The sequence below is a fragment of the Taeniopygia guttata genome, chromosome 18, assembly GCF_048771995.1.
Source record: "Taeniopygia guttata chromosome 18, bTaeGut7.mat, whole genome shotgun sequence".
In the NCBI taxonomy this organism is placed as follows: Eukaryota; Metazoa; Chordata; class Aves; order Passeriformes; family Estrildidae; genus Taeniopygia; species Taeniopygia guttata.
This window is the reverse complement of record NC_133043.1, coordinates 3,183,945-3,198,655: the sequence shown is the minus strand read 5'-3', so window position 1 is coordinate 3,198,655 and position 14,711 is coordinate 3,183,945. Positions and strand designations below refer to the sequence as shown.

The 14,711-nt window shown below is 37.7% G+C and overlaps 1 protein-coding gene across 6 annotated transcripts in view; it reads left to right on the top strand.

Annotated features, from left to right (window-relative positions):
* CEP112 (centrosomal protein 112) overlaps nt 1–14,711 on the top strand; it is a 185,644-nt gene that overhangs the window by 25,864 nt on the left and 145,069 nt on the right. For 5 of the 6 annotated variants that reach the window (XR_012058608.1, XM_072937069.1, XM_030287661.4 and 2 more), the window contains 8 exons: nt 4,730–4,816; nt 6,684–6,783; nt 7,955–8,073; nt 9,085–9,228; nt 11,443–11,597; nt 11,921–12,038; nt 12,985–13,080; nt 13,877–13,936. Coding sequence is in view for 5 of the 6 variants with exons in the window: in XM_072937069.1 (XP_072793170.1) it covers nt 4,730–4,816; nt 6,684–6,783; nt 7,955–8,073; nt 9,085–9,228; nt 11,443–11,597; nt 11,921–12,038; nt 12,985–13,080; nt 13,877–13,936 (879 nt within the window). In the remaining variant the exon portion in view is untranslated. The remainder of the gene's footprint in view (nt 1–4,729; nt 4,817–6,683; nt 6,784–7,954; nt 8,074–9,084; nt 9,229–11,442; nt 11,598–11,920; nt 12,039–12,984; nt 13,081–13,876; nt 13,937–14,711) is intronic. The other variant, XM_030287662.4, reaches the window with a different exon arrangement.

Genomic DNA, 14,711 nt, shown 5'->3' with positions numbered 1-14,711 from the left:
CTTGACTGTTTTGTAAGTCCAGTCTCTTCTGTCTTGGCCTTCCTGTATGGTTTAAAACACTGTATAAATTATCAATATTTATTATTTTAACCCTGCATGTGAAAATTGAATAAGCACAATTTGGTAGAAAGTTTGACTTATTTGTTGATATTTTTTAAGAAACCTTTTTCTTCTGTGGAAATATCAAAGCTTTGTGTGCTGTGCACTGATTCCTTTTAGCAGCTGCAGAACACCAAGACAAATAACTTTTGTCATGTACTGTAAGATACACAAGTCATTGTTCTGCATTGTTAGTTCTTACTTTGAAGTTCTCATTTATTGTTTACATCCTTCTCCCCCTTCCTCGCTTCCTCCCTCCCTCCCCCATATATTCATAGGCTTGGAAAAAAAAAAACAAACCTGGCAAGCAACAAGTTCTGTTTTGTCAAATAGCCAAAACCCCCAATTTGATGGATGTAAAAGCTCTGAGATGTCCCCCCTGGCCTGAGGGTGAGCCCTGGAATGAAGACAAGTGGGCAGGAGTTCAGTGATTCATATTGCTAACCCACTTATTGATTTGCTTTTAAATCAGGTATTTCAATATTTCGACAAATTTCTGTAAATGGGGACAAGATGAATGTTTGTGCTCTGCCGTGAAAAAAGGAGAGATCACCTTTCCCCCCTCCCCTGGATATTTATGACATTTGCAGATGAAACTGGGTCAGTTTAAGCCTGACAGTTATTATATGTTCCTAGAACCTGAGTTGTGCTATGGGATCAGGACAGTGAAATCCCAAAACCCCATTTTCAGGTAATATTTTCAGGTAACACTGATTTTCAGGTAACTATTTTCTGGTTTTGGTGGTGTTTTGTTTTTTTAAATGAGGAAGAAAGTGTGACTAGGCACATAAAAGCAGCTCTGTTGCTACCACCCTTCATGGCTTTAAATAACAGGGACAGCACAGATGTTTGACATCAGTATTGTTTACATGGCCTTAGGGTTTAATTGCCTCATTCTCTTTGTGAGGAGGATAAACAATGACAGAAATCCAAAGGAATGATGTTCAGCCAACAGCAATGGCTGCGTTTCATACATAGTTGCAAACTTCCCAACTATAGCTAAATATCTACACTTTTTTTTTCTTATCTGAATGGTAACATGCCATAAATTTTATATTCTCTGCTGCCTCCTAACTGGTGATAAAAGATATTAAAACCAACGAGCGTGAGCACCATAAATTGCGTTTAACAAAGTGTACGACTTAGAAAAGTTGGTTTTATCTGGTTTCTCTAAAACTTGTGAAGCTCTTTAGTACTGCTGTAGGTTATTTTGTTTCTTAATATGTGTTTAATAAATAAAGTCAAGCTGAAGAGCAGAGGGCAGTGCATGGAAGAGCAGCACATGCAGTTACCTAGAGCTGTTCCACAGGAAATTGGGACAAGCTGAGATTTGACATTTGGGATCTGCAGACAGGCTCCACCTCAGTTTGGCGTGGTTTTAATTTGAAAGATATTCCTTGATTGAAATTAGTATTTAATGATGTGTTTCAGCTTTCAAATGGAAGGGGGGGCATTTCACTCCCAGCTGGGGAGAGCTGAGCCCTTTTGCTTCCACTCCAGCCTTCATGAGATCACTGCACACAATGTGTTTACATGACTCAATTTTTATCGATGTATGCGGTGAGTTTAGGAGTCTGCCTCAGAGGGAGGGTGGGTCAAAAAGCAGATTTGGAAATGAAACCAGTCCTCCAGGCTTTGCTATAGGACACTGTGCTGTTGTCCTCATCTTTGCTGGCTTCTCCAGCAGTTTTCCGCTCAAGAAATTGAGTGTTGGATTTTTAAACCAATATATCATTATTTTTACAAAAAATGCTGAAATTAACACATCGAGAAGTTATGGTGAAGATACATGTGGGGTTGGAACTATGGACTATTACTAAGCTTAAATGCTGTTGGAGGTTTTTAACTTTTGGGGTTTTTTTACCATTTACTCAGTACAAATACAGCTTTCCTCTCAACATGAGCTGAGAACTTCATGTGCACATCAACTGTTGAATTTCAGACAATTTAATATAGGACTTCTCACATTTCTTTATATGTAGAGATAAAATAAGAAAATTTTGTCTCAGATTGTGGAGCTGAAGATGTGTGAGCAAAGCAATGATTCCTAAAAATTGGGAAAGTTGTGGATGAAGCACATGGGGCAGAAAAGTGCTGAAACTTCATTAAGTTTATAGAAGTTGAGGAGCTTGAGTACTTTTCAAGGTGTCCCCTTTTTAGCCCTCACCTGATGTGAGCTGGACTTTGTGATTTTTCACCTATTTTTTATTATTTTATTTTTAATATTCAGAGGAAAATTGACCTACTTTCTTATTACAGTGGTTGCATTCATTAAGAGCTGATTTCTGTATCTTGGACACATTTTCCCAGTTGTTTGGTTGCAATTAGCTCTCCTTTTTGGAAAGCCGTCCCAGAACTGTGCCATTTTAAGAGATGGCTGTTCTGGTGGAAGGGGTGTAATGAATTAATGAGCTAAAATTGATGGGAACTGGTGCAAGTGCAAGGGTGGTGCTAAGGGGAAGATTAATGAGAAGTGGGAACCAGCCTCAAGTACAGGGAGTTCTGTTGTCAGCCTGGGGGAAAACATCCTGTGGCTGAGAACAATCAGCATTTGAAAAGCTATATGTCCATCTTTAATCTGAGTGAAATTCTCAATTTTGATTTATTTTTGTATTGTTTCAGTGTACAGAATAATAAAACCTAGACTAGCTCTCAGCAGATACAAACAACCAAGGATTAATTTCCATCAGCCAAGACATTCTGACATTATTAATGAGTTTTAAATGTAATTTGTGTGGATTTAGTAGCTGTGTGAGGGCAGTAGCTGTTCCTCAGTCATTCATAAGCTTTTAATGTAATTCAAGTAGATTGGAGTCTCTTTCATATTTAGTTTCTGGTATTTGTGTTTTTACAAGACCTTCATATTTATTTATGGCATGTTCCCAAGCTGTCTATCTGGAAGTGGATTATTACTGTGCTCTTTTTATTAAATCAACACTTATTCATCACCTGGTTCTAAGATTTTCTTCTGAAATGTCACTTTGTTGCAGTGATATTTGCATATATTTCTTTTCATATATACATATGTGTAGATTTCATGGATATAAGATGCACTTTTATCATAATGCTTATTTTGGGAATATAAAAGATTTGGCTGACAGCTGGGAATATGATTTATTTTCTTTGGATTAATTGTCAACCTAATTTTTTTTCCTCCTCCATTAATTTGCATAAGTCTGTGTGCTAACAGTTGGGAGATGGATTTCTTTATCTGTGGTGTAATAAGTGGTTGTTTGGCATCAGTTGATGAATTCAGAAAATGAAGCAATTTTCTGCTCTTCCTTCTCTTTTCTCATCTTGAGGAGCCTTCTGTTTTTCCTGCACAGCATTTTTGAGTTGAGTTGGGTTTTTGGACTCACATTTTGGAGTCACGATAATGTTGTGATATTTTCAAGTCCCAACAAACCTGTAAGACAAATGAGTCATATAAAAAATGAATCATTTGTACTGTGTTTAGTGTTGGTCTGTGTGAGATAAAGACTCATGCTTGAATAGCAATTTTTGATTAGTCAAGGGCATGGAAAATAAAGGCAGAATGAATAATGCTGTTAGTTCCTGTGGAGTTTGTGAGTTGGAATATTACAAGTCAGTTTCTGAGTTGAGCTGGATAAAAATGTGAGAGCTGGAAGTGGCTGGATGGTGATGGGCGTGCAGTGTTCAGCATTGAGGTGAGGGGACCTCAGCACCTTTCAGAACACCCAAAAGTCAAAGACAAAGTTTTCTGATGGCCAAAGACCACTTGGAGTCATCTCCTGGAGGGGGTTTGGTGCTCCCTTTCTAAAGTGAGGGGGGTCAGGGTCTGTCCTCTGAAAAAGCTTTCCAGTCCACTTTGCTTTCTGAACAGTGACTTAATAAATGTAGGGGTGGAACAGCCTGAGTCTGAACTCAAGGTGTCACTTTTGGTTTCTAGAGAAGCCTGAGAAACATGGAATTCCTCTCATAGCTGTCCCAAGGACTGCCTTTAACGGTGTGCTCAAAACATGCAAGAGAGTCAAAAATACTTGAAAGATGGAAACTTAGACTCTGAGTCAAAGAATTGGCAATGTATTTTTGTGTTGGAGGGGTTCAAGTACAGCTTTGAACAAACACAGGCAGAACAGGAAATGTATTTCAGTGATCCAATCCTTAATCCCATCATAAGTCACCTTTAAAAGGAAATGTGTTTATAATGTGAACTCCAGGAATAATAGAAAACAAACAAAAACAAACGTACATCTGGGCTAAAGGACATTCATTGTATAAATGTAACACCTGCCTGAAGAAATGAAAATGAGTTTACCAAACTTGGTATATTAACAGAAATATTAAAGTTTTATTCCTAAGTGTTTATTTAAATTAAGGATGATAACTTGTTCTGGGCAGTAGCAGTTGTGTTTATTGCCAACTAAAACATCCTACAAATCCATTTTTCTGAAGGAATGTTGTAGGATGACATCTTTGGTAACAATTGTATTGAATAAATATTAAAATATTTAGAAACTGAATATAGATTTTTTTCCCAAAATTTTTTTGTTGGTGACTTCCCATTGCCTTGTGAAAGACAAATGAATAATTTAAAAGTTATGAAAAGGTCATTGGTGTAATTTATTCTTTATTTAAATTATGTATCTATTCTGTTTTGCTTTTAAAGCTGAAAATGAAAATGAAAATAGCAGAAGGTAAATTTCATGAAGAAAAACTGAAGTTACAACAGAAGCACGATGCTGATGTTCAAAAGGTAAAAAGTGTTTGTACTTTTTCCAAAAGCAGTGTATTAAACAATAATAGAGACTACGATTATCATAAATATTTATCAGTTGTTCTTTAGCTTCTTCACAATTGCAATTAATGTTCACTGGAAGTCAAATTGTAGGTAACAGTTGGCATAAACTGAGAGGAATGCAGAATATTTTTCTTAGGAAAGGGAAAGCACTTCCAGAAAGGAGATAAAAATACAAGGCAATTTGTTTGTTAGAACAAGACAACCTATTTTACCAGCATAACAACTTCTGTGGGAAATCATATACTCATGATTTTTCTGTTAGAAAGAAAACATTGTGTTAGAGAAGAATGTGAACAAAATTAATTTTTCATGGACAAAATGCAAAATATAACAGTAGGAAAACCCAACAGATATATCCTACGTATCCAGGCTCATCCAGCAGCAGTGCAAAATATAACAGTAGGAAAACCCAACAGATATATCCTATGTATCCAGGCTCATCCAGCAGCAGTGCTTGCTGTCCTGTCTCTGTTTTGACACTGTCTTAGAGCAGAGGCAGGTCACCAATCAGCCCTTGCTTTATGTTACTGCATTTTTAAAGTTTATGCAGTCTGAATTCTTGCGGCACTGACATGGCTCCTGCTCTCTGCGTTTGTCTTTACTGTATCAGGTAACACACCTCCTGGGTGATTACACCCACCCCAGAGCAGACTGTTCCTTTCAATCCCACGTTTTAGAGGTGGGGTGAAGTCCTGGGCGATGCAGGTGCCCCTGGCAGGGCTCTGATCCCGGGCACGGAGCGGGAATCCCGGTGCCGGCGGCGCCGATCCCATGTAAGCTCAGCATCACTCAGTGCCTCTGCTTTGTTTCCTAATTCTGAGTCACAGGCTTGGGGGAAGTTGGTTGACACAACTCTGTGACACATCAAAGCCTCCTGAGAGGATGTTAATATTTGGTCAGGTGCGTATTTGGCTCATCTGTTCTCAAGGCCTTGGAGCAGAAGCAGTGAGCAAAGCTGAGAGTCTAAAGGAAACAGCTTTGTGAGAAGAAGAAATAGTTTAAATGCTTTCTCATCCCTTGAGTTGTCATCCCTTCCTAATTGATGTTAGAAGTCCGTCTTTTGAAGTCGTTTAATAACGTTGGATATTTTAGTAAAGGTTAAATAGTGTCGTATTAATCTTTAAAGACAAAAAACGTTTATTGCAGATGGAGTAATGTTGTTTTAAGATTAAAGCTTCTGTTTGATAAGAGATTTGGGGCACTGTTATAAAATTTCTGCAACTTTAATCTTTATCTTAAACACAAAGTTTAAATTAAAATACTATCTCAAAGTGTGCAAATATTCAAGTTTTTTTATTTCCAAACTCAGCCAGTACAGAAATGTGGGTGTAGTTACCTTCCTATACTTGCTCTGTTCCAGTCCATTGTTCCTTAGGATCCATGTGAGGAATTTCAATTGGTGAAGCACAAAAGACTGTAATGAAGTTCACCAACTTATTTAAATAGTTCTGAAATCTGCAGAGAATTTTAGATGCTTTTAAATACTATTAGACAACATAAGTATGGAAATCTTTTCTATTTGCAGCAATAGCACCATGAAACTTCCAAACTCAACAAAAGCAGCACTGCGTTTGCCCAAGTTTAAAGGAAAGCAAAAAAACTCACCTTAAAACATGAAACTCCTTTTTAATCTGCTTTTTCCTACATTTGTCTAAACTAGTTCTTTGTTTATGGCTTGGCAGTTGTAGCTGGAAAAATGATTTAGGTTCAATCACTTAATCCTGCATGACCTGAGGACTTCTTGCAGATCAGGTATCTTGTGCACTGGTTGTAGTTTGGAATGTTTTGCACTTACGTTAAAATATTCTGATTTTCTCTGCAGATTTTGGATAGAAAGAATGATGAAATAGATGTGCTGAAGTCCACCTACCTAAAGAAACAAAAAGAGTCTGAGGATACAATAAGAAAACTGGAGAAAAAAGGTGATTTTTATCCTCATTATTGTCTTTTGTGTGGTGGCATTGTACTGCATTCTCTTGTGGCTGTGGGCTTGCATGTTCCTTCTGCAGACATCCCTTTCTTCATCATTTGCAGCTCTTGATTTAATTTTTTGTTTTAGATTCTGAGATTCTTGTCCAATTGTCTCTGCTGTTCCAACCCAAGTGTTCCAAGAGGTCTGTGATCTATTACAATGAACACAGGTTTTATGAGCGTCACCAAAAAAAGTTTCTTTGATGCCACTGAAATATTTTGGCCACTTCTTTCAATTTTTTTTTTTTTTTTTTTGAATCTCTGGCTCAAAGTTCATTTTTTTATACATTCAGTACATTTTAATCAAACCACAGCGGGTTATTTTTAAGACTATTGCGGCCAGAGATTTCAAACATGAGTACTCTCGAGTGTGTCACGAGTACAAAACTCACCCTCAGAGTGGCTTGTCAGCAGTTTTTCAATGTTAATTTCTTTCAGAATTCCTTGGAGTCCATTCACACTATGGACTAAACCACACTGAAAAATAATACAGGAGTTTGTTAATCTATGGACAAAAAGGAAGAGTGTTCTGTGTATTTTGTTTCCTGCTCCTTGGGAAAGTAATTTGTCCGACAAGGGATCTGGGGCTTCTCTCTGTGGGCTGGTGGTTGCTCTTGGCTGGAATAGGTAGAGTTGGAGTTGCCCACACTGTTCCAGGTAATGAAGATCCTCAAGAAAAGTGGAAGTGTGAATATGGACCTGCTTTTTCCACTAATGGTGATGCCATCACTTGCCATTCAAGTTGGGGAACTACATTTTCATGTATGTCTTGGGCATTCAACCTTCACAAGAACCTTTTCTCCTAAGTATGCTTATAAAATTAGGTGAAAATAACTGTTTTCTTGAGGTTATACAGAGTTTTGCTGATGTATATTTACTCCTTCAGGAAGGAAAACTCTGAAATATTCTGTAAACAAAGTAGAAAAGAGAGAACACCTTGTAATGACACAGAATTTAAGTGCTGCATCTTAAAGCAGCACATTCATTAAGTATTTAAGAGCCAAAAACCATCAGAAAGCCAGGTCAGCTGGAAAAACTGGCATAAACTGATTTTATCTACTGACAACACTGAACAATCCTAAAGGTCTTGAATGGTTGTTTATTTTTTTCCATTTTTAACAGTTCAGACCCTTGTTCGTGAGTCCCAAGTTGTGAGAGAAGCCAAAGAGCAGCAGATTGTGGAGTTGAAGAAGATGTGTGAGCAAAGCAATGATTGCTTGAACAATGAGTGGGAGAAAAGGGTAATGAACAATACTTCCCTCCTTTGACAGACTCTTGCAGTGTTTATCTGGGATAATACATTCTGTCACTCAAAAAATAAATATACAGAATATGTTTTAGGGGTGTTTTTCGTGCTGATTTTATTTTTTCCTGAAGTAATCATGACTCTTTTTGCTGATGCTTTTACACCCAGCTGCTCACCCTATTCCTGGGGTTCATCTGGCCTCCTGGCAAGTCTCTGGATGTATTAGGGAAGTGTTTATTTCTGGTTGACCTGACATGGAATTTTAATATGGATAAACCTGCTGCTACCTGCTGTCACGGTGATTCCTTTGAACTCTTAGTCTTGCAATGGGTCATGAATTCTTCAGTGTATTTTTATTTATTGTTCAACTCAAAACAGCAGCAAAGCAAAGGGAAGAGCATGTTTATTGTGAGACAGTGTCACCTTTGTCCAGATTATTGTCAGTATTTGTCTTGCTTCCCCCTCTCAGGAGAAGGAGGGTCACAGAAAGGATAAACCCACCTCCCTTCACGAAGTTTGCTGTACAATTTAATTTTTTTGCAGCCCTGCATGTAGAAATGAAGTTGGATTTAATTCTTACCTTCTTAAAGTCAAATTATTATGATTATGATCATAATCATAAATCCTAAATTGTCCTTTGTGATGAGGATCTTGAGGCTCCAGTGTTGGGCGTTTTTTTGTTTGGGTTTTTTTTCATAGAATCCCAGACTGATTTGGGTTGTAAGGGACCTTAAAGCTCATCCAGTGCTACCCCCTGCCATGGGCAGGGACACCTTCCACTGTCCCAGGTTGCTCCAAGCCCTGTCCAATCTGGCCTTGAACACTTCCAGGGATGGGGCAACCACAATCTTTTTTTGTTTTAGAGAAACAATATTTTCAGGGAGGACAGAAGTGTGAATACCTGGGCTTTTTACTGATTCTGCTGATATGCTAAAATAATTGAACACTTCTCAATGCTAGTTACAGATGCCATTTGTTACTTTGTGCCTTTTTGTTTCTGGTGCAGCTTCACGATGCGGTGGCTGAGATGGAGAAGGAGAAGTTCAACATCCGGAAGAAGCACACGGAGGATATGCAGGAGCTGCTGGAGGAGACCAACGCGCGGCTGGCCAAGATGGAGCAGGAGTATTTGCAGCAGACACAGTCAACTGTAGGTTTGGTTGTAAACCTCTCACCACAGCAAGTGTCTCCTAAAGTGTTAAATCCATGTGGCTGTGTTCAGATGTGCCCAAAGCCAGGTTGGACAGGGCTTGGAGCAACCTGGGATGGTGGAAGGTGTCCCTGCCCATGGCAGGGCTGGAATCAGATGGTTTTTAAGGTCCCTGTCAACCCAAACCATTCCATGAGTTTGTTATTCATGCACCTCCATCCTTACTTTCAGTAGTGCAGTGCAGGTGTTCTCTCCTGGGAGAGAGCACTGTCCTGGCAGCCAGTCCAACCAAGGATTTTATTCCCCAGATAAAAGTAAGCAAGGTACAGCCCTTCAATCAATGTTACATTGATATCTTAGAATCAGTCCTTAATTGCAAATATTTACTTCAACATAGCAGAACTTCTGTCTTTGCAGGTTTGTAGACCATTTATATATTATATCTGTTTTCATAGAAACATGATTTTTTACTCACCCACCTCCTCTTTAATATCTTAATTAGGATATTAAAGAGGAGGTGGGTGAGTAACAGAAGCAAATGTTTCTGTTAGATGAAAGATGATATTAAAAGGATTTTAAAATAAGTATTTATTATTCTAATTGATTGCATTTCTTTTCTAGATTAATTTTAAGCATGTAATTAGGTGTAATCTGGATTTTGTGCCTGTTATATAAATGATGCAAAAAGCAAAAAAATTAACGAGTAACCTCAAAAAAGCATCCTGTACTTTTCATCAGGATGAAGTACAAGGAAAATTGAATGAGTGAAAAGACAATGTCAAACAAAATTTATTCCTTTATTAATGAATGTTGAATTTAAAAATTAACATTCAGATCATGTCATAGGTAACAGTAAATACAGAGAAAAATGGACACAGTCTGTCAGCAAGATTGAATTTAAGAACCATCAAAACTAGACAGATCTTGCCGAGCAGCTTCTGATTTAATAATTAAACAAGGTAGAGTTCAAGGCAGGGCTTAAGATGAAAGACTAGACTGTCACTGGAAATTAGTTTTCTTTTTTCCTCTCCTTTCTCTCTCCTGATTTTTAATCTTTTTTTTTTTTCTGTTGGTATCTCAGAGTTTCCCTGTTCAGAGTTTCATGTTGTCAGGAATGCCAGTTCTGTTAGCAAGTAGAATTGGCTGAACAATTTCATTAGTGCCATAGTGCTGATAAGGAGGGGTTTGTTCCCTGAACAAGGATGAACTTCCTTGAGGGACATGGGGCCAGCCAGGAATTACATTTAGTGGTATATTAAAAATTACTCCTTTTTTAATTATTAAAAAAAAAAAAACAACCAAACACAAAACCCAGAAAACCACAAAACAAACAAAAACCCCAAGCCCCCAAAGCAAACAACCCTGGCCCCAGAAAACCAAACCCATATTGAGAATTTTGCTGTGCTGTGCCTGTGAAATCTCAGTGGCCACTTTTCAGGGCTCAGGTGACCATTCAGGTGATGTCTCTGTGAGGTTCTTGTATTGGCTCAGGTTTCATGTCACCTCCAGTGACAGCCAGGGCAGTGGCTGCACGGGGCAGATATTTGGGGTTTTATTTTACTTTAGGAGTGGATGAAATTTCTGTTCCACTTCCCTCATCTTCAGGCCTTTGTTAGTATAGAAATAACTCTTGATACCTACTCTGATTTTCTGACTCCAGCCTCCTGAGGAATTCTTCCCTCATTTCTCTGCATTTTACCATAAATTTAGGGAAGAATGGGGAGGCCTAGAGTAGTCTCATGCTACCTGCCTGTCCTTACTCTGTTCATTTTTAGATTAGTTTATGTTGCGAGGTGAAGTTCCAGGAAAAAGATACAACTTTTGAGAGATGCTTGTAATTTACTGAAAGTTACTGCAATGAGATTTCTGGAAAGTCTAAAAATGCTTTTTATATATTATTATCCATTGGGGTTTTACACTGAAATATGGTTTTCTCTCCCATTATAAAGGATTTGTAATTTAGAAATCAGCTGCATACGCTGTTCTGTGTGAGGGAGAAGAGATGTCACTTTGAGGGGGAATAAACACCTGCATTTTGAAGATACATTATTTTTATATACAAGATAGAATTTACTGTCATGATTGACAGCTTTGCCATTGTAACTCTTGTGCCTCTGCATTGCCAGAGAACCTGGTTGCTTAAGGCTACTGAATAACAACTGGGGTATTCCCTCATTGATTCTGGGCTTTTCTCAATAATTCTCTATTCTTTAGAACGAGACAGTCCAAAAGCTGGGGGCCCGTGTGCAGCAGTTGACTGTTGAGGCTGAAAATAGTAATTTACAACGTCAGAAATTATCTCAGGAGAAGAATGAGGTGGAACAGCGCTACCAGGAGGTCTGCTCCCAACTTCAGGAGCTGAAAGAAAGGTAACTCAGTAGCAATTAGTAGTTAAACTTTTAAGAATATAGAATTTCCAGAAGCAAACATTATTAATTTTGTTCCAGGAACACACTGAATGGCATTTGACATTAGAAAACTCTCATGAAAATATGTTAATTGGTGTCAAACTCATTTAGAGTGACCCAAACGGCCACCTTGAGGAGTGTCTTACCTTTCCATTATTTATGAGCAGCTCATTCTGTGACAAGAGCACGTGGCAGACGTGCAGACTCTGTGCAATTGATACTGAGCAGGTAAAATGCCAAAATTTGAAAGCAATTTCCATATTCTGTTTGCTTGTTCCGTGTAGGTACAAGTTACTTCAGAAAGACAAGGACCAGATTATGCAGGAATACAAGGAGAACCTTCAGCAACAACAAAGTAAATTTGATGTTGATAGAGATTTTCTGAAGCAGGAACAAGCTCAGGTATGCTGCCAGGTGGAACAGCCAGGAAAATGGGGTTTATTTAAGTGCTCTCCTCACCATCAATATGATGCTTATGAATAAATCCAAGGAATTGCTCAGTTCCCCAAGTTAGTCATAAATGTAAGTTTAAATAAAATTGGGATTTAATTTTTCATTCCCAAATTTGACTGAAAAATCATCTGAAGTTGCTTGGTCATTCTGTTTTGTGTGTCTGTTTCTACAGCTGATTCGGATAAGGTGCAATTAACATTCTGATTTTGTTCGTGCTTCTGTAAAACTTCTGGATACACCCTTGAAGACTTAATGTTTTCATAAAGCCTCTTCCATGTCAGAAAAAAAAATTTCCAGAAAAAAATAGTCCTGCAGGCCTCCTAGTATTGAACATTGTGTTAAATATTTATGTGTTTAAGGAAATAATTTTATATTTTGCATGTGTAGGTTTCACCCAAAATGTAATAACTCTGGTTTGTTTCTGGAAAAACATCTGTCAGGTTGATATCTACCAATATGCATAGATACAGTGATGGTACATATTTTAAGTGATTTTAAAGTTAAATAATTGCAGAAAAGACTTGAGTTTTAAATGCCATTTATTAATCCATAGAGCCATAGGGCAAGTGGGGTGTTTGGTGTTTATTTGCTGAAATTCTCTGAGCTTTGATGATACTTTGCTGCATTTCATTTACAAGGTATTTTTCTTTCTACCATTTTTTAGTAGATTTTAGTAGGGATTTTTTATTATTAGGGTGTTTTATTGTGCTTTTGTTTCCATTTCTAAGTTCACCAGAGGGCCCAAACTGATGTCTCCAGTGTAAACTCATACAGATTTTTTTCTCCCAAGTTGATGATTTTTCCAGTTTCTGGAAACTTTAGAAAAATAAATTCAAAAATACAAAAGAGCTAATGAGGAGTCCAAGACAAAAGCTGCTTTTTCTGTTAAATCCAGCAGAAATGTGAAGTGATTGCAGAATTACGCCGTGAAATGGCTCTGCTGCAACAACAATTGCAAGACTCTGAACATCAAAGGAAGCAACAGCTGAGGGTGAGCCCTGACTTTCTTTCTCAGAAATGACCAACTCTTTTTACTTTATTTAATGATTTAAATGTTTAGATATCCATCCTTAAATGTACTTCTGTATACCATGCTGGCTTGTTGCTGTTTTATGAATGGAAATATATGAAATGTCACATATGGTTAAAGGTTGATTTAAAAACTGTGGCTAAATGAGAGGTGAGAGCAGAATTTTCACAGAAGTTTTCTGACTGTTTCTTGTAGTTCACATGTTAAATAAAGGAGTTTAAATCTCTATTGGTGGATTACAAAGAAGCCTGTCAAAGGATGATGAATATATCTTTTTTTCTCGTAAACTGTAAACATTTTTAAAGTTTCAAAATTGTTTTTAATTTGCACTGTTTAATAGTTCAGTTCAATATTCTGTCTTCCTTTAGGCATTTAAATTAATCCTTCTGTCTCAGGGTAATGAGTTCCACATCTGTATCATGTATCAGTCCTGGCTGAATTTTGGCATCTACTTTTCTTCCAATGTCTTTCATTTCACAGTTGATATAGTACAGAATGGCATTTTAATAGCTCAGGAGAAGAAGTTGCTGTTTCTCTTTAGCAAACATGAATCATGACTTTGGAGATAGTTGTGTTATTTGGTGTTGGTTAAATTCTCTTCTATGTCAGAGAATTTTTTCATGATGATATAAAGTGGGTTTTTATTTTCTTATGGCCTGTTCTGTATGATAGCTAATATGTCTGTGTTTGATGAATGCTCTGAAATGGAAGAAAAATTGGATTTGTTGATTTAGAATACACATCTTTTCCTCTGCAGGATCAAGAATACAAGGTTCAGCAGGGCAAGCTTCACTTGCAGCAAGTGTATGAGAAACAGGTAATATTTCCAGGAAAATCTCCCATCTTCTGCATGATTTTGTTCTGTACAGGACTTAAAGGTTTAAATTTTGAAACCCCCAAATAGTACATGTGGGAATCCAAGCACTTCACAAGGTTTGGAAAAATAATTGGACAAAATCAAGTAAGATTTTAAGCTGTTTAAGGACAGGGATATCACCTCTGATTTTAGGAACTTGTTGCCAGGGGATGGAGGCTGGGATGGCATTCCCAAAAAAGTGGCCCTGGAAGCCTGTCTTGTGTGTGTACACTGCTCATGGTGGCAACTGCTGTTACTGAAAGGAAAATGAACTGGATGAAACCTGGCCTGACCTCTGCCAGTGCTCATGTGTTCTCCCATACTCCTTTTCCCCCAGAGAATCTCTACTCCATCCTTCTCCATGTGTTCTCTAGATATTGTCAACAGGCATCGTTTTTACATCAGAAGCTTGAAGTAAAAAATGTAATTTTCATCAGAAACACTTCATCTTAAAGCACTTTGCAAATCCTGCCTGCTCTTTTAGACTCGGAACATCAATAGGCTTCAAATTAAACTTCAATTTTAGTGACATTATATGTGCAACTCATGTGCAGCCAGAGGGTGCCTTAGATGCCTGTTTAATTGAAAGGATGTGTTACTCAAACATGTCATTGCCAAATGTGGCAAATTTATAGCATAAAATAATGGATTGTGATCCCAGCTACTTGTCACTTGGTAATAGCACTTGTGACATGAATTGTAGAGAGGTTTTGGTTTGAGTTAGTTCCTTCTGCTG